At 41.1% G+C, this 18144-nt stretch overlaps 1 protein-coding gene across 4 annotated transcripts in view; it reads right to left on the bottom strand.

The window, feature by feature from the left end:
* The window catches only part of LOC132021769 (attractin), a 149082-nt gene that overhangs the window by 32033 nt on the left and 98905 nt on the right, over positions 1–18144 (bottom strand). For all 4 annotated transcript variants that reach the window (XM_059406627.1, XM_059406631.1, XM_059406629.1 and 1 more), the window contains exons 22-24: positions 17028–17122; positions 14609–14687; positions 13792–13949 (exon numbers count right to left, since the gene is read on the bottom strand). In XM_059406627.1, coding sequence (XP_059262610.1) covers positions 13792–13949; positions 14609–14687; positions 17028–17122 — 332 coding nt within the window. The remainder of the gene's footprint in view (positions 1–13791; positions 13950–14608; positions 14688–17027; positions 17123–18144) is intronic.

Below are 18144 nucleotides of genomic sequence, written 5' to 3' on the forward strand. Positions count from 1 at the left end.
TCACAAGTAGGCAGAGAGGCGGGCAGAGAGAGAGAGAGGAAGGGAAGCAGGCTCCCCACCAAGCAGAGAGCCCGACTCGGAACTTGATCCCAGGACCCCGGGATCACGACCTGAGCGGAAGGTAGAGGCTTTAACCCACTGAGCCACCCAGGTGCCCCTGAGTTTTCTTTCTTCTAAGAATCGGCTCATGGTTGCAACCATTAACTTAAATTTTGTTAACTGTAAAATTTAAAAAAAAAAAAATTTTTTTTTGTGCTTTTGAATTTTCATTTTTCAAGACAATAAATTTTAATCAGCCCTTTCTTTTATGATTTATTATAAAACAAACATTGAAACAGACACTGAAGTGTCTGTGACTTTTCTGACACTGAAGATAATGGGGATTTCTTATAGTAAGATATACTTACTGCCAATTAGAACATGTCATTACAATTTATAAATAAAACTCACAGTGTCATTCTTCTCCCTTTCCAGACAGCAGGTATCACTCCCCACACTCCAGCAAGCCTAGAATTTATGTCCCCTTACATTTCTACAACCTGCTGCTGCCTTACTTTCAGCAATAAGTTTGATTAAAGTGTGCTTGCCTGGAAATAGGAAAAGGGAGGGGAACGATATATTGTTTTTTTTTTTTTTTTTTTTCTAGTAAGGCTTTAACAGGCTACTTGACTTTATGCCATTGAATAACTGCGATGTTAAAAAAGCTGAATTTAAATAGATATGGGTTGAATTCAGTTGCTCTTATATTTATCTTGACTAGTCCCCATTTTTTTTTCAGTGTCCTATTGCTACCCCTACAAAGTATGTGCGCAATTTCACTGCACTAAGAAATAGACTCTGTAGGATACATGTGACCATGATCATGCCTCATTTACAGTATTGAGCCCACCAGGCCCATTATATTCTATTTACTTCTATTATGAAAGACTACAATACATGTATCATTACAGAATAATCTAAAAGCAGGGATGAAAAAGAGGAAGGAAAACAAAAATGAACCTTAGGAAGCTTCTGAGAAATACTTATTAACATTTTACTATTTCACTGAAATCCTTCTCAGATTTTTTTCAGAAATGTGATCATACAGATTCATATCTTCTTTTCTTTTTTTATTCAGAAAAAAATGAATATATTTTTATGTCAAGATATACCTGTGCCACAAACAACTCAATCTAACTTTGCATATTTAATTTACTCTGGACTTTTTTTCTTCTTCTACTATAATCATTGTTACATTAAACATACCTTGAGCCATAAATAAATAAATAAAGCGTGCTTGCCCAGAGACCCTCTGGGTGTGCTAAATAAATGTGAGAAACTCAACTCAGAAGCCCAGCCAGCCCCAGGACTGAGGATAGGATATGGTGGGTCTGCATTTCCCAAGCACTAATTCTGTGCTTCAGCCAAACAAGTGTTTTTAGGTTGCTCTACTATTGCACTTGGTCCTTGCATCACCAGAGCACCCTGTCCACCCATCTGCAGTGGGGGGCCCCCCTGCCTCTTGCTGCCCAGCCCAAACACTCCCTTCCTCATTCAGTTGCTGGGATCAGTTGCTGGGAATTGGCTCTCTCTTCTCTATACTCCCAGTTCCTGACCCACTTCCCTCTCAGGGCATGGGACAGTCATATTCCACCTTATATTATGGCTATGTATGCAGAGATGTTCTGGAAAAAAAAAAAAAAAGACTTCTATGCTCTTCTGTCTGCAAAAGTATCAATTTCTGACTTTCTAATTGTTGTGGGAGAAAGAATGGAAAGGCAATTCCCCACCTCCCACAGAGGCTGATACACCTACCTCCAGAGAGCAAGTAACACCATCATATTCCAAGAACTAGGCCATGGTTCTCAAACTCTGGAGAGCTTACAAGAAAGGGCAAATCCTGGGGTCTATTCCTGCTCCTAAAGCTTTAAACTCCCCAGGTGATTCTGATGCCAGTGCCATTTTTACTTGGAAGGTTTGGTTCCCAAAGAAATTAACCTGGATCTTGCAGGGTGGTGTCATGGGGATGGGGGGAGACCAGGGTGGAGAAAGAGAGGGTAGTGCTTTGAAACAAACAGAGAGGCATGGCCCAAACCTTGGGAAAGGGAGGGAATGGAGAAGATGTTCTAGAGTTTTGAAAGTGCCAAGGAATATGGGAGGACTGCATGGTAGGCCTAGGGAGGCTCTCCAGCCTCACTGGTTATTCTGTGTCCAAATGACCAAGCCCATCACACATGGGAATGGGGACAGCTGCCTTCAAACAAACCTCATGGCCATAAACCAGGGTACCTGGAGCAGCAGTCAAATGAATGAGAAAGCCAGACACCTTCCCTAGATCTCTGGGCTCAGGTAAGCCCTGAGGTTTCTACGGTTCCTGAGAAGGGGATGGGGTTCTCGGAGAATGAATTTCTTATCAACTATGGTAGGAAGAGTGCTCTTTAAAAAAAAATAAAAAATAAGACATTTCTTATATTCAACTATCACAGAACAATTTCTTTTTCTAACATCTGTATTTCTAATATTGTATTTCTAACATTTCTAACATTTGTGCAATCCACAAAATAGGTATTTAGAAACCAGTGAGCAATGGATAAATGATGCTGAACTGATAGGGAAAGACCACTGTTTAATACAGAAGGTTTGAAATGAGAGAGGGAAGGACCTCTAGTTTGCCTTTATCTTTTCCACCAAGAATGATCTTCACTATTATGAACACGCAACACAGGCAGAGGACAGGAAGGGATGGCTGGCTCCCCTGAGAAGTAAAGATGGCCAGCTTGTGGCAGAACCTGTTAGGCTCTGAGAAAACCCAAGGTACCTGACAGACTCCTTGGGGGCTGCTCCTGAGGCCAACAGCTTCATCAGGGCTCAACTCCGCCTGGTCTGGGAGCCTGTCCAGACCAGGGCCCCTCCGCTCTTTGACTCTCCCTGAGAGATGAGGCTCTGCAGACGCAGAAGATCTCACTTCAGGACCCGAAGCCTTGGCTGCCTCTGGGCTTCTGGCTTCACCACACCAACCTTGCCCATAGCTCTGGGCTGCAAGGCTGGAAGCCAGGAGAGAAATGATTCCTCCCATAAGAACTCAGGCCTGTCTACAAAGAGCTTTCCACTCAGGCCTCAGCTGTGTCAAAGATGGAAGACTCTGTGACCACTTTAACCTGGGTCTACTGCCGCTGCCTCCTTGAGTTTTGCTGTGACCCCCAAAAACTTTCTTGTAAGAAATCTTGCCATTTGCAACCACATGGACAGATCTAGGAGGTATAACGCTAAGTGAAATAAGTCAGTCAGAGAAAGACAAATACCATATGATTTCTCTCATATGTGGAAATTAAGAAACAAAAGAAAGAAAAAAAGAAAACAAACCAAAAAACAGATTCTTGAGGGAGGGGGACTGACCTAACAAGGTGAGGCTTTATTTTTATTTATTTATTTATTTATTTATTGAAGATTTTATTTATTTACGACAGAGAGAGATAGAGAGAGGGAACACAAACCCAGGGGAGCTAGAGAGAGAGAGAGAAGCAGGCTCCCTGCTGAGCAGGGAGCCCAATATGGGGCTTGATCCCAGCACTCTGGGATCATGACCTGAGCCAAAGGCAGACACTTAACCAACTGAGTCACCCAGGTGCCCCGCAGAAACGAGACTCTTAACTACAGAGTACTGATGGCTACCAGAGGGGAGAGGGATGGGGGGATGGAGGAAAGAGGTGACAGGGATTAGGGAGTGTACTTGTGATGAGCACAGGGTGATGTCTGGAATTGTACACCTGGAACTAATATTAAGACTGCATGTTAACTATATTGGAATTAAAAAAAAAAAATAAAGAATAAAAGAACACGAACACAAACAAAAACCAAACCAAAATAATATTCTTTAAAACAAAACAAAAACAAACCGAAGTTCTATGTGGAGCTCTCTGTTGAGACCACAGGCCCTGGACTGGATCCCAATGCCCATCACCCAGTTGCACACATTACCCATCTAATGCTGGTTTGTGCTGGCACACAAACTGTATACACAGGCTCTGGTCAGAGCCTCAAGGCTAGTTAATTCCACTCGTTCCTGACATCAAGCTAACACTCACCGTCTGTGCACGCCCAACCTCCCACCTCAATACTGCTCTGTGCTTGCTTTCCCACGTGTCCTTGCAGCCATTCCTTTCACCACTCTAGAATTCCTATTCCATCTTACCATGATCATTAATAATTTAAAAATCATTAAGAACTGCATACACTTGGTTGGACTATCTACAAAGACCATAGCTAATCACGCAAAGCAATCGTTCCTTAATCCTCTCCTTAAGGTTTCTCTCTTTGGCCTCCGCATTTTTTTAGGTTTCTTTTTTGTTCTTTTAGGGTTACCTTTTTTTTTTTTTAATCACTAATAAGTTTTATTTTATTTGCTATTTCTTGACTTAACCATGTTAGGCATCACTTACTGACTTCCTGCTCTAACGGAAGGTGACTGAGGCCACCATCCCCACCTGCCCTTCCAGTCAAGTTACATCATTGTTTTTAGTGCCTCTCTTGGTTTCTGTGGCATTATTCTGAGGGTGATGGTGTTGGGAAGGATGCCAGCAGAGACGGGCAATGGCTAGAACACCGCTGGATGCAGGGAAGGGATGTGCCTGTTAGCCACAGGCAGCCGCAGGAGCAGGAGACAATGTGGTGAGGCCCCCTGCAAGGCACACAGCCCATGGGGAGGAGCCCTCAGGCCTCTGATGCACCCCTGCTTGCTCCCTTTGCCATTTCACAGGGAGAGGTGTGTTAGACAGGGTTTTGTCCCTGACTCTTGACTGTCCTAGAGACTGTCCAACAGCAGTCAATGACTGGTAAAAGCCTAGTAAAATGCTGTGTCCTTCCTGCAAAGTGAAACAGAAGGCCAGTTCCAGATACATCGCAGCTGGCCTACAATGGTCCCAGCCAGGCTAGGCCACAGGCCTAGCTGAGGCTACCTTCAGGAGGTTAAATAATAAAGTGGGGCTTTAATATTGTTTTCTATTACTTGTATTATCTTTAAAAAAATTTTTTTATTATAGAAAATTTAAAACTTTTTAAAAAGTAGAGAGAACAGTATCATGAACCCAATGTGCTCATCACCCACATGTAATAATTACCAGCTCAAGGCCAGTCTTGTTTCATCCATATGCTTCTCCACTTCCCCCACAACCATATTATTTTGAAGCAAATCCCAGGTTTCCTATCGTTTCATTCTAAAATATTTCAATCTATGCAGTACCTCTTAACTACCTCTTTATAAAATTAGGATGCTTGTGTCCTCATCCCTTTCTTTTCTTCTACCTCTCAACTCTTCTGACACCATGCTAGAACAATTCAATCTTCTAATATCAGACTATGCCGAGTGGGATGACAAATTTCTGCCCCTGGTAGGCAGTCATTCTGTCAAGAGCAGAAAAAGCTGTCAGCACCTTTAGAAAAGATGCAAAAGTTGCAAAAAAAACCAGAACAAAGTTCCAATACCAACCCCAAAGCTCCCATATGTACAACTACTCATCCATCTAGTGCTCATTTGTGACGTGTCTACTGCTGATCAGCTCTATGCTGTGACACTGAGGACACAGAAATCTAAGACACTGTCCTTGCCCTTAAGGAAATCTTTGTTGGGTGAAACGCCAGATGAGTCTACAGCTGTGGAGGCACAGATGAGGAAAGCAAGTTGCAATGGAATGTGCCTGAGGGTCATTTGATGGACCCCTCTCCTGGGTTTCTAAACAAGAATTCTACCTGGACTCCCCAACTCAGGTCCAGCTCCTTCCTTCCATTCTCCCAACTGCTGCCAGAAGGACCTTTTGAAAACACCGATCTTCATCACTTCTTGGCTTAAAACATTTCAACAATTCCCAGTGGTTTTCAGGCCCTCGGCCGAAACCTCCAGTCTCTTCCCAACAGCCTTCGCCTAGGTGTCCAGCGCTGCCACTTCACCTCTGTGAAACTCCCAGTAGTTCTTGAAGGTGATTGCATATGCCGGTTTCCCACCCCGAACACCCCTACTCCCCAACCTCACTCTCCTGAGATTCAGCTCTGCTACTGCCCATCCTCACTTAGACTCAGGCAGCATGGGACACTCCCCTCTCTGCCCAGGACTCCCAGAAGCAGGGGGGCACAGCCTGCCACCCAGCATCAGACAGCCCCTCCTGTCCATTCAAGGCTGCTGCTCGGGGGCACAGAGTTTGCTGCATGAGGAGATGTTAAAGGAAGCCTCCCGGCTATGGAGATCACAGGGGAGAGATCTCCTAGAGATGGAGATTTACCTGTCCCAGCCACAGGTGGTATTCACAGACGGCATGGACGAGACTGTCCAGGGAGAAATGATCCAGAAAAAATTCAAGGGAGCAGTGGTACTGAAGAATTAAGAAAACACAGCCAAAGTCATGGGTGAAAAGTGGAAGAGAAGAGGCTTTCAAGAAGGAATAATAAACAATGATCCTAATGAAAACCACAAGGTAGTACGAGAACCTCAAATGCCACTCTGAAACAAAGAAAGATTTATACTTTGAGTAGTTTAGTTCTAAATGTATTTCATAGCTTTATGATTCTTTAAAACTCTGATGGCACAGATCCCTAACACCAGGTGTAAACATTCATCATCATCATCATTACACAATACATACAAACATTAAAAGTGTACCTGACATTGTTCATAACAGCCGAAGAGTGAAAACAACCCAAGTATCCATCACCAGATGAATGAATAAACAAAATGTGGTATATCCAGACAATAAAATATCACTCAGTCCCTAAGAGGAAGGAGTTAAGAATCCAAACATACTAAATATGGATGAATCTTGAAAACATTATGCTAAGTGAAAGAAGCCAGTCACAAAGGACCATATGTTATGTAATGCAATTAATATGAAATGCCAGAATAAGCAAATTCTATAGCACTAGAAAGTGGGCTGGTGGTTGCCAGGGTCTAGAGGGAGGAAGGAACGGGCAGTGACTGCTAGTGAGTACGAGATTTCTTTTGGGGATGATGAAAATACTCTAAAATTGATTGTGGTCACGGTTACACAATTCTGAATATACTAAAAACTACTAAATTGTGTGCTTTAAATGGGTGAACTGTACAGTATGTGGATTGTATCTCAGTAATGCAGAAACCAAAAAAAGTATCTCTGAGTCAATAAAAGTTTCATACTTCCTTTGCTTAGGAAAGCAATCCTGTTAGCACCCATAAACATAACTCTAAAGTCTAAATGAAGGCTCAGTTCTCAATACAAATTCTGTGTTGGCTTTGCTTAGGAACACTAGCCTCTTACATAAACCAGCAGATGAAACACCCAGCATGGAGAGGGCTTTAATATTAGTTCCACATTACAGTAAAAACCTCTGTTGCAGAGCCAGTAACAACCCAGAACCCCAGCTTCACCGCCCACCTTCCTACCTCACATAAAACGTCTGTCTGTCCATTCTCTATCTTGAATAACTCCCGTCCCAAACCCTGGGCAAGGGTATGCCAGCTGAGTCCCTGCTTACTGGCCAGGACACCCAGGATCGCCTTCAGAAATCAGAGGCTGAGGGAGGGGCGCTCACCCACAGGAGCAACTCACAAGAAAACAGGCACAACCGGCCCCAACAGACCCATCACCCTCCTGCACACAAGGCCTTCTCAATCTGGGTGGGTTTTGTTTTGTTTTGTTTTTTTAAAATTTTAAACTGCATCTATAAAGATTTTTCTAGTTGGTTTCAAATTCCCTCAGTGAGCAGTTATAGGTTTTGATCTGTTCCTAATTATGGAAAAGAATCCTGGGATTGGTTCAGAGGGAAGGAACTTGAGTTTAACATTACCATTTTTAAAGCACCAAGGTTTATGTGAATTCTGAGTAGAGAACTGGATTTCCTCAGTTATTTTGCTTTAAAAAATGAGAGTCAGAGACAAAAAGGCTTTTGCCTGTACTGAAAGCCATACTAAAATTTAACTGAATGGCCTACACTGCACCCTGTTCTCTTCCTTCAACAAGTCTCTGCATTTTTACTGAATCTGGATCGTCTCTAAGGTGCATGGATGTGTTTAAGAGTGAACTACATGCAGGAAAGCTCAGGCTCTGAGGAGATTAGAAAGTACGGAAAGGCAAAGATCCCTCTGTTGAGCACAGCACACCCTTCACGTGCCCAGGAAGACATGCACACACCCACACACGGTCCCGAGGGCAGAGACCCGGTGCCGTGTGAAGACACCGAGAGCACACAATGCCACAGGTCTAGTGCCCGCAAATACAGTTAGTGGTACCAAAGAGCGAAAAGACGCAGTTCCAACAGAACTTACCTGCTTGTTCAAGGAGAGCCTGGCAAGCTAAGTGGTGAGCTTGCCATAGTTTATTTTCGAAAGTGCTCCTGAATACAGCTTTCTTAAGTGGCTCTTATTCAAGTAAGTCATCTAGCCCAGGTAAAGAGCCCCCCCAAAATCAGGCAGCAAATCAACATCTCTTTGACTCTTAAACTTAAGATTAGTACTTTAAAAAATTAAGTGTGGGGAAGAGATCCCTCTGGAAGGAAATGCTCTAAAACCATTTCAGTGGCTTTCAGAGGGTGGAGCAACAGGGCACTGGGAGGAAAAAAACTAGAACTCAGCATTGGCAACAGCACGACTATCTCCAGCACAAGAGCCTGTTTATATGCATGGAGCCCTCTTTCCAAATGGGAAAAATGTCAGCAGTGTAAGTTAAAATTTTCACTAAGAATCTTAAAAATGTTAATTATTTTTCAACTATACACAACAAAGCCCGAAGTTTAACTGACTCAGAAATAAGAAGGGATGTCAGTATGAAAATAATCCCAAGTTAAAACAAGCCAAGAAATAATATTTACTATACTCCAAATCAAATATTTTATATCTAATCTATAATTGGATAGTGTTACATGTTGCCACATTGAAATTGTCTGGCTGGAGCCTAGAGTTCAACCTCAATAGGGTCAAACAACCTAAAAACCTGGTTGGCGCCTAATATTTCCTTTACCTTGTTGGTGTGTACACTCTAATCCCTCCCCTTAAGTGTGGGTGGGCCTGACCTAATCAGGTCAGTGTATTTAATTATTTATTTGTTTCTTTGTTTTTAAACACGGGGCCTGAACCCATGACCTGACATCAACACCTGAGCCAAGATTAAGAGTCAAGACACCTAACTGACTTAGCCACCCAGGCCCCCAGATGACTGCTTTTAAAAGGGTCTTTGTGGGGTAGGGGAGGGCGGGGGGAAGGGCCTTTGGGTCAATCAGGATAAGTCAGAAAAAGTTGAAACTTCAGTAGATATACCTGTAATTTTGGTCTAAAATTTTAACTTTCAAATGTTATAGAAATGGAATCAAACAGTATGTAAATTTCTAGGATTCCCCCAACACCCTCCCAACTCAGTAAAATTTTCTTGGGATTCATCTAAATTGTTGTATCAACAGTTTATTTCTTCTTGTTGCTGAGAGTTACTCCAGGATATAAAATAGGTAAAATCTTAAAAGCTGTTTAAAAAAAAAAAAAGCAGTCAAAGGATGCAACTGAGAAAGAAAAGCACATAAAAGGACTCCGTAAAAAAAAAAAAAAAAAAGTATCCTGAAGATTAAACCCTTATTACCGGAGTCCTTATCAGAATCAGATTATACTGTGGCTATAAGGGCTGAATGGACAAAAAGAAAAGCAGTGAAGAATGAGAAAAAGTAACAGTAAGAAAAATCAAAAAAGAAAGAGAAGTATGCAAAATAGGATAAGGAGAAAAAGAAAGCTGCAAGTTAAGTCCTGACTGGCCATAACAATTTAAGAAAAATCAGGATTCCCTTATAAAGAAAGTACAATGTCTAAGGAAATTTCAGCCGTGAGAATTAGGGCATAATTACTAAAATGCATAAAAGTTCCCATTTTTAGAATTAGTCCTGGACTATCCATTAGCCACGCAGATGCCGCTGTGTGAAAGGCCCGTAACTGTTGCCTGCTGGAACATCTGTTTTTATCCCTTCCAGTGTTTAATGACTCTGGGAGATAATACACTGCAGTTGTGCTAGTGATTAAGATACTTGGGGATAAAGTTCATATTTCTGACTAGAAGTATCTCATGATAAGCCAACAGAAGTTGAATCTAGATGCATCATTAAGGTGTAATCAGAAATGATCAGGTAGGGACACCTAGGTGCCTCAGTCATTAAGCATCTGCCTTCAACTCAGGTCATGATCCCAGGGTCTTGGGATTGAGTCCCACATTGGGCTCTCTGCTCGGTGGGGAGTCTGCTTTTCTCCCTCTGCCCCTCCCCCTGCTTGTGTGTTCTCTCTCTCTCTGAAATAAATAGATAAAACCTTTTAAAAAAACAGGTGGTTTTTTTTTTTTAAAACAGCATATTGAAGCTGCGACCTACCATAAACAAGTTGAGTGGCAGTCCTAGTATGCTATGCCTTGTTACAAAAAGCTACTGCCAGAATCTTAGTAAACACAACATTTTAAAAAGTTCTTTCTATATTCATAACAAATTATGACAAGCGAGAATTAGATTAAGCTCTTCCTGCGTCGTATTTTACTAAAATTTTGTACATCATATCTCCTGCTGAATTGTTTACTAGTAATGTTAAATGGAACTGATAAATAATTTTTACTTTATATTTTTATATAATCAGGTAACATGAAATATAATTTGATGTACAATTTTGCCTGTTACAGAGGGCATGCTAATTAAACTGGTATATACACAAAATATTTTGGCTTGACAAGAAGCTAAATAAATATTTCACTTTTTAAAGATTTTATTTTATTTTATTATTTATTTATTTATTTGACAGAGAGAGATCACAAGTAGGCAGAGAGGCAGGCAGAGAGAGAGAGAGGAGGAAGCAGGCTCCCTGCCGAGCAGAGAGCCCGATGCGGGACTCGATCCCGGGACGAGAGATCATGACCTGAGCCGAAGGCAGCGGCCCAACCCACTGAGCCACCCAGGTGCCCCAATAAATATTTCACTTTAAAAGAAAAGGGCTGTGATCCTTACTGAGTTGATTTAGTGTAAGATGTGAGGATTAGGTTGAAGTTCATTTATTTGTCGATGGTTGTCCACTTGTTCCAGCACTAGTTATTTGAAAGGCTATCTTTCTTCCATTGAATTAATTGTCTTTGTTCCTTCATCAAAAGTCAGTTGGACACATTTATGTGGTTCTGTTTCAGGGTTCTGTATTCTATTCCTTGATCTTTGTCTATCCCTCCACCAATAACCACAAAGTCTTGATTGCTATAGCTAAACAGTAAGCCTCAACATTGTGGACTGTGATTCTTCCCACAATATTCTACTTTTTTCACACCTGTTACAGCTATTCTAGAATCTCTGCCTTTTTGTATAAATTTTAGAATAAGCTGTTTATAGCTACAAAGAAAAATCTTGCTGTCATATTTAAAATTTTTTATAATTGGGGTCACCTGGATGGCTCAGACAGTGCCTGTCTTCGGCTGAGGTCATGATCCCAGGGTCCTGGGACTGAGTCCCACCTTGGGCTCCTTGCTCAGTGGGGAGCCTGCTTCTCCCTCTGCCTGTTCTCCCCCTGCTTGCATACATGCTCTTTCTGACAAATGGATAAATAAAATCTTAAAAAAATAAAGTTTTTTTATAATTGGGTTAAAAATATTTAAGATAAAATTTACTGTTTTAAGCATTTTTAAGTGTACGATTCAGTACTCTCAAGCACAGATGCTGCAAAGATTAGAGGATAGTGTGAATACCTTTGTGTTGATACATCTGAAAAAATAAAATAAATTAATGCCTAAAAAAAATTATTTTAAATGACTGAAACAGAAAATCCAAAATATCCTACAACTTTTAAAGAAGTTGAATCAACAGTTAAAAATAAAATTCTACAAACAAAAAAATACTAATGATTTTACAAGGGAGATTTTTTTTTTTAAAGACTTATTTATTTGCTTATTTGACAGACAGAGATCACAAGTAGGCAGAGAGGCAGGCAGAGAGAGAGAGAGAGGAGGAAGCAGGCTCCCTGCTGAGCAGAGAGCCTGATGTGGGGCTCGATCCCAGAACCCTGGGATCATGACCTGAGCTGAAGGCAGAGGCTTTAACGCACTAAGCCACCTAAGCGTTCCTACAAGGGAGATTCTAATCTTATATAATCTCTTCCAGAAATGAGAAGAAAACTCCTCAATTTATAATTACTAATTATTAAAGGTTAGTTTAACCTTGATAAAAAAACAGAACAAGGACAGCAAAAGAAAACTGGAACAGTGGTATCATTCACTGAGAAAGGAAGCATGGGGTTTGGGGCTAAGGTCACAAGAATGACTACGTGCCGATGGCAGGAGCTCGTGATTGTCCAGTTGGAGATGTCTAGGCAGCAACTGAGAATACTGGTATGGAGCGCAAGCAAAGCTGGGCTGGAGACAGAACTGAGAATCACCAGTACAGAAAGAGCACCAGAAATCCTGTAAGTAGGATGGAATTACCCAGGGAAACTGTGGAATGAAGACAAACGAGAACCAACGTCGGATTCCCAGCTAATCTCAATGATTAAGGGAGGAGATTCCCTCAAGAGCCTGGCCAGAGAGTCAAGGAAAGAAGGACCAGGAAGACAAGAAAGACAGTGACTCCAATGACTCACTGAGAAGGAGAGGGGACTGGAGAATTGGTTGGGTGACTGGCTTCTGCTAAGACAGGACCGTTTTCAGGATGTGGTGAGGAAAGGAGGCAAGGCTGCAGGCTGAGGAATGAGTGGGTAAGAGGAAGCACAAACAGGGAGCCAACACCAGAGAACGCCGGCTGAGGAGGGAAGCAGAGAGTGTGTAAGATCAAAGGGAAAGCAGACTAGAGGATGAACACATGGGTGACCGGCTAGACAGAGAAAGGGAAGCAGTTGGTGAGAAAAAAACACAATACAAAGCCTATCCCCACATTGCAGGAACAGAAAGATTCTTCTTTAGTCACAGTCCCAAGGCATGAACACAAAATCACCAGGACTTGGTTTCAAACCCATCCTAACTGATCAGTGACGCCTTGTTTCTGAGAGTCGGCAGACAGCCACAGACCAGGCCCATGACCATGCTTCTGTGGCTAACACTGGCCCTGTCCCTGAAATTCACCCCACCCTGGATTCCATTTTCACCCCCAAAGAGAGGGGGTATAAAAGCGAAAAGTACGGAGGCAAGGCCTGGAGGACACAGCGGCAGATGACAAAGAGTAGAAATGGGCCATGGGTCTTGGGTAAGAGAGTCCACTGAAACCCTGAGAACTGAGAAAAGGCTCAAGGTTGATAGCATCAGTGGCAGCAGCAGGTAACACGCCTTCAGGTCACACATACAAAACCCCTGTTATGTGGAGAGCTACGTGACCTGTGAAGGTGAGGCCAGGACTCACACGGGCCGTGCTCTTCCCCACGCAACCCGATGCTGCCGCCCACTCCACCCCAATCTATCTTCTTTAAACTCTGACAGCAGTTGTGGCATCCTTCCATTGGACACTTCCACACTCTGGCTCTCACTGGTTTTCGGTGTGTTTCATTTAGCCCTACTTGATTCATTCCAGAACTGAAGCTCTGCAGGCTTTTTACATGGGAAGTGCTCAGTGAAGAAATGAATACAGCTGTAATTACCAAACTTGGAACATGCCGACTGCCTTTCAGAAGGGCTTATCGTTCTCTTTCTTAAGTGATTTAAGCCATCCCCACCACTGCCTTCCTTATGGTGGTGATGTGCTCAGCACTCCTTTGCCACAGACACTACAAAGGCAAAACAGTATCGTACACCCCATTTACCTCAAGTTTTAAATTAGTGGATTTAGTCTCCACTGAAAAGTTTTCACTGTCTGCAGGTTGAGACCACTTCTTACCTGAATTTTGATGGGCCAGGTGAAATTACTGACATAAACGAAGAAAGTGATATTTGGGTGGTTGCGAAAATCAAACTTCTCATTAGAGAAGCTATCTTTGTACTCCTTAATGTTGGTTTTTGAAACAACAGGCATCTCTTCTCCAGCCTGGGTTCCAGCTGTCAGGAAGAAAAGAAAGAAATACAAGAGTCTATTTTTTTGGACAGAATCTGCCCTCATTAATAACAACAGTCAGCACTTACTCAACACTTACTACGTTCCAGGAATAGCCTCTAAGAGCACAATCTCATCTAATTCTAACAATTTTCCTTATTCTCATTTACAGATCAGGAAACTGACGTTCAGAGAAATTAAGTAACTTAGTTCAGGTCACATAGCCAAGCAAGAAGCAGAGCTGAGATTTGCAGCAGGAAGGCTGATACGCAAGGCTGTGCCCTTAACCAGAATAGCTCCTCCAGGAGTCACTGCGGCTTCTCTCCACTTAAACAACCAGACACCTAGCTGTGAACATACAGATACCTGGGGCACCTGGGTGGCTCACTCAGCCTGTCCCCACAGGAGGCAAGGGCATGTATAACTGATGTCATTGACACAATTCTAGGAGATAAGTACTGCTGTCTGCTCTTCGTGACAAATAACCCTAAGGTCCAGAGAGGGTTTCAGACACCTGTTTGAGTCTCCCAGGTCACAAGAGGCAAAGGTGGGTTTCAAACCCATCTGTCTGACTCCAGAGCCCCATTTCTCAACAACCACAGGAATTTCTCAATCTACTACCAATCTACTCCACTTGGAAGGTCTTCTCTAGGTATGTCTTTACCTGAGAAGCTGGCGGCCCAGGTGATGTTGAGGTTAAAGTTTTTGGAGGCATTGATGAACATGTCCAAATCCCTGTTTTGCTGATAAGCAGTGCAAATAGTTAGAAAAGTAATTACAACAGTTTCCAGATGTTAAAATAAAGAAGTAATTAAAATTTGCTACTCTTGATTTTAACTACAAAACAGTTATTTTACAGTGTCTTAAAAGGAACTCATGCTTAAAACGGTCAGTAACATTTCTACCCAATATAAGCAATATATCCCAAGTAAGTTTCATTTCTCTCTCATAAACATGCATGTGATTTAATGCTTTATCAAATGCCTAACTCCATAAGAAAGTAGGCTTTAGAAAGCCTCTGACCAGAGAACAACGACTTAAATTCTATGACCTATGTTAGGGGAATCAGCTTCCCAAGGATCCTCTGGGAAAATTAAAGATACCACAATTGGAAGATCTCGTCTAATTTATTTTGATTCTTGGTTTTAATGACTGAGAAAGATATCTCTGAGAAATGCATTGAGCCAACAGGTAGACGTGCACTACTGGCTACACTAGGTAAATTGTAATATGAATTTTCAGTTTTCACTGAAACTTGACTAATAAATCTTTCTTGTCTTCAAAGAATTATTTTTGCAAATGAATCAGATGTTGTATTTTTATATTTTACAAATGGATCCAATCCTGCTGGAATTCTTTTTCTTCAAAGGCCGGAAAACAAGTCAGAACAATAAGATTTTTAAGGGTGTTGTTTTGATGCTAATTACAGCACAAAACCTTAACAATGGACAGATTTCCAAATAGCCATTTTCAAAATGTGATCTCCAAACCAGGAGTTTCTCTCCCAAAGCAGTTAGTTACCTTCTTGCTTATTGATATAACCTCACCTTCCTCTTAAAGGGACAGCTCAAGTGTTTATTTTTAATATTTTGTGGAAGAATACTATTAACCATTATGTCTTTCCAAAGAAAGGATCAACAAACTTGAAATCCTAGTCCTTTTATAAAAGACAGAACATACACTTTAGATAACTCCATTAAATATTCTGTCATAAGATAAACAAGGAACTCCAGAGAGGTCAAAAGATTTTCATGGTCACTCACCTCATTAAGAAGTATTACCAAGAGTCTATTATGTTTATTCAAAAAATATTAACAACATCAATTACATCCTGCAAGACTGAGTACTTCAACCAATTGCTTATGAATAAGATATTAAATAAATTTCACGTGTGGAATTTTTGCTATAATTTTATTCCAAACTCTTTTTTATTAATTCCAGTCAACATAGCCATTCAAATGATATGATATACAGTGTGTCCACATAGTATTTTCATTTAAGGTCATCTATTATTTTTAATTCACTCTCTAGTACATTTCTTCTTAATTTTATCATTAAAATGGAATAAAAAAACAAATCTTACTTCCATTTGATTGTAAACATCCCATACTCTGGATTTTGTTATACTACTAATTCATTTATTTTTTAGATTTAGCAATGTTTGTTAACAATAACATTTGTTAACAAAGGAACACAACCTGGCTTACTGTCATATTATTTTCCATGTATTTTTCATCATGTTTATGATGACAGGAATTTTGTAATGTTAAGTGGCTTTGTGTTATGTTGATGAGAAATAAACCTTCAAGGAGGTTACTAAATAATTTATCATCAAGTTTAGTAAAATTTCATTATGTACTGGAGTGGCCATTGAATAGACTTTATATTTTGTCAAAGATATCGTATAGGTGTGTCTTCATGTTCTGGACACTTCACTTTTATTTGTCATGCTATGTTGGGTCCCTTCTACCACCAGGCAGTTCCTTACGTCAGGCTGGCGGTCATCATTAATTAAAGTAGATATAAACCCACATTTCAAACAGTTGTCCTACTAATTCCAATTGTTTCTGGTTAACTTCTTGTTGGACCTGGCTATAATACTTCACTGTTTTTACCTCCCAGTAAGGCCAACAACCTCCTATAGGCAGAGAAGAATGTCCTCTGTGGGCTCCCAGGCATCAGTGACAATAACTTCAATCTGCAGCTTCTTTGAAAGTACTTGGTAAGCCTCTGGTCCATTCTGAGAGAGTAAATCTGGGCCCTGCCATGTGCCCCTCTAATCAGGGACATCCCCCTGCCGTCTTCTCTCCTTTTCTGTGAGGGCTGTGATGCGCTCATGGGCAAACCAAGTTTATGTGTAGAGTCAGTCAGCCTGGGTGTCAGATCCTGGTAAACCCGAACACCATCATTCTTGCCTTGGAGGTGGATAGGAGATAAAGGGTAGCTTCTGACATTTCTTTCCTGCACCTCGAAACAGTTCTGTGTACTCCACTCTGGAGATTACTGCTAATGTTTCTGCCCACAAATATCAAGAAAAAGATGCACATGAATTCAAAACAAAGCAAGAAAACTTAAAATCTTACTTCATCAGGGGTAGCCACAAAATTGATGGCTGTGTAGTAGCGGTCATCTTCCTGGGACAGGCTAAAGGTGAACTGATAGTCAATGAGAAGAGTATCTACGGAAAGAAAGAAATGTGTATTTAAAAATGAAAACAAATCAGAATAGGTCTCTAGACATACAGATTGATTTCCTTCAAAATATTCAATGCCAGGAAACACACTTTTAGCTCACTTACACCTGGGAAGTGGAAAGCTTTTCAAAGGCAGTCAAGTGGGCAGAATCTTTTTATTTGGACTAACCTATCAAACTCTTCTTACATCAAGATGCCGGTTAAGATTTTCAGCTCCAATCTAACTCACCTACAAATATTAACTGCTTATTGTGCTCTATAACACATTGGGTTTTGCTTAAGGATACAAAGTTACAAATTAATGGTAAAGAAGAAACCAAGACCCCATGGAAAAATGGTTATCCCAGGTCTGTAGCAAGGAATATGAGCCTTGATTATCTTGTTCTCAAAAGCAACAAAGCATTCAAAGACTAAAGTGATGTAGCCAAAGAAAATAGCTTTAAAGAGAGCCTATTGGACAAAGATGGTATAATTTTTTTTTCGGTACAAAAAAGGTGGTTTTATTCAAGCACAGGAACAGGACCTGTAAGCAGAAAGAGCTGCCTAAAGATGGTATAATTTAATTCTAAAAAGTTCATTGTAAAACTTGACAACCTGACTTAAAAATGGGACAGGGGAGTTGAATAGATATTTCTCCCAAGAAGATACACAAATAGCCAATAAGCACACGAAAAGATGCTCAACATCATTAATCATTAGGAAAATACAAATCAGTTAAAAAACCACAATGAGATACCACCTCATGCATGGTGGGATGGCTACTACCAAATAAACAGAAGATAATAAGTGTTGGTGAGCAAGTGGAGAAACCGGAAACTTTGTGCACTGCTAGTAGGAACATGAAATGGTTTGACTAATGTGGAAAACAGTATCATAGTTTCTCAAAAAATTAAAGAGAGAATTATCAAATGATCCAGCAATTCCACTTTGCAATACATACTCAAAGAACTGAAAGAGATACTTGTACACCGTGTTCATAGCAGCCAAACCTCATAGCTATTAGCCAC

This window comes from Mustela nigripes, chromosome 7 (assembly GCF_022355385.1).
Source record: "Mustela nigripes isolate SB6536 chromosome 7, MUSNIG.SB6536, whole genome shotgun sequence".
In the NCBI taxonomy this organism is placed as follows: Eukaryota; Metazoa; Chordata; class Mammalia; order Carnivora; family Mustelidae; genus Mustela; species Mustela nigripes.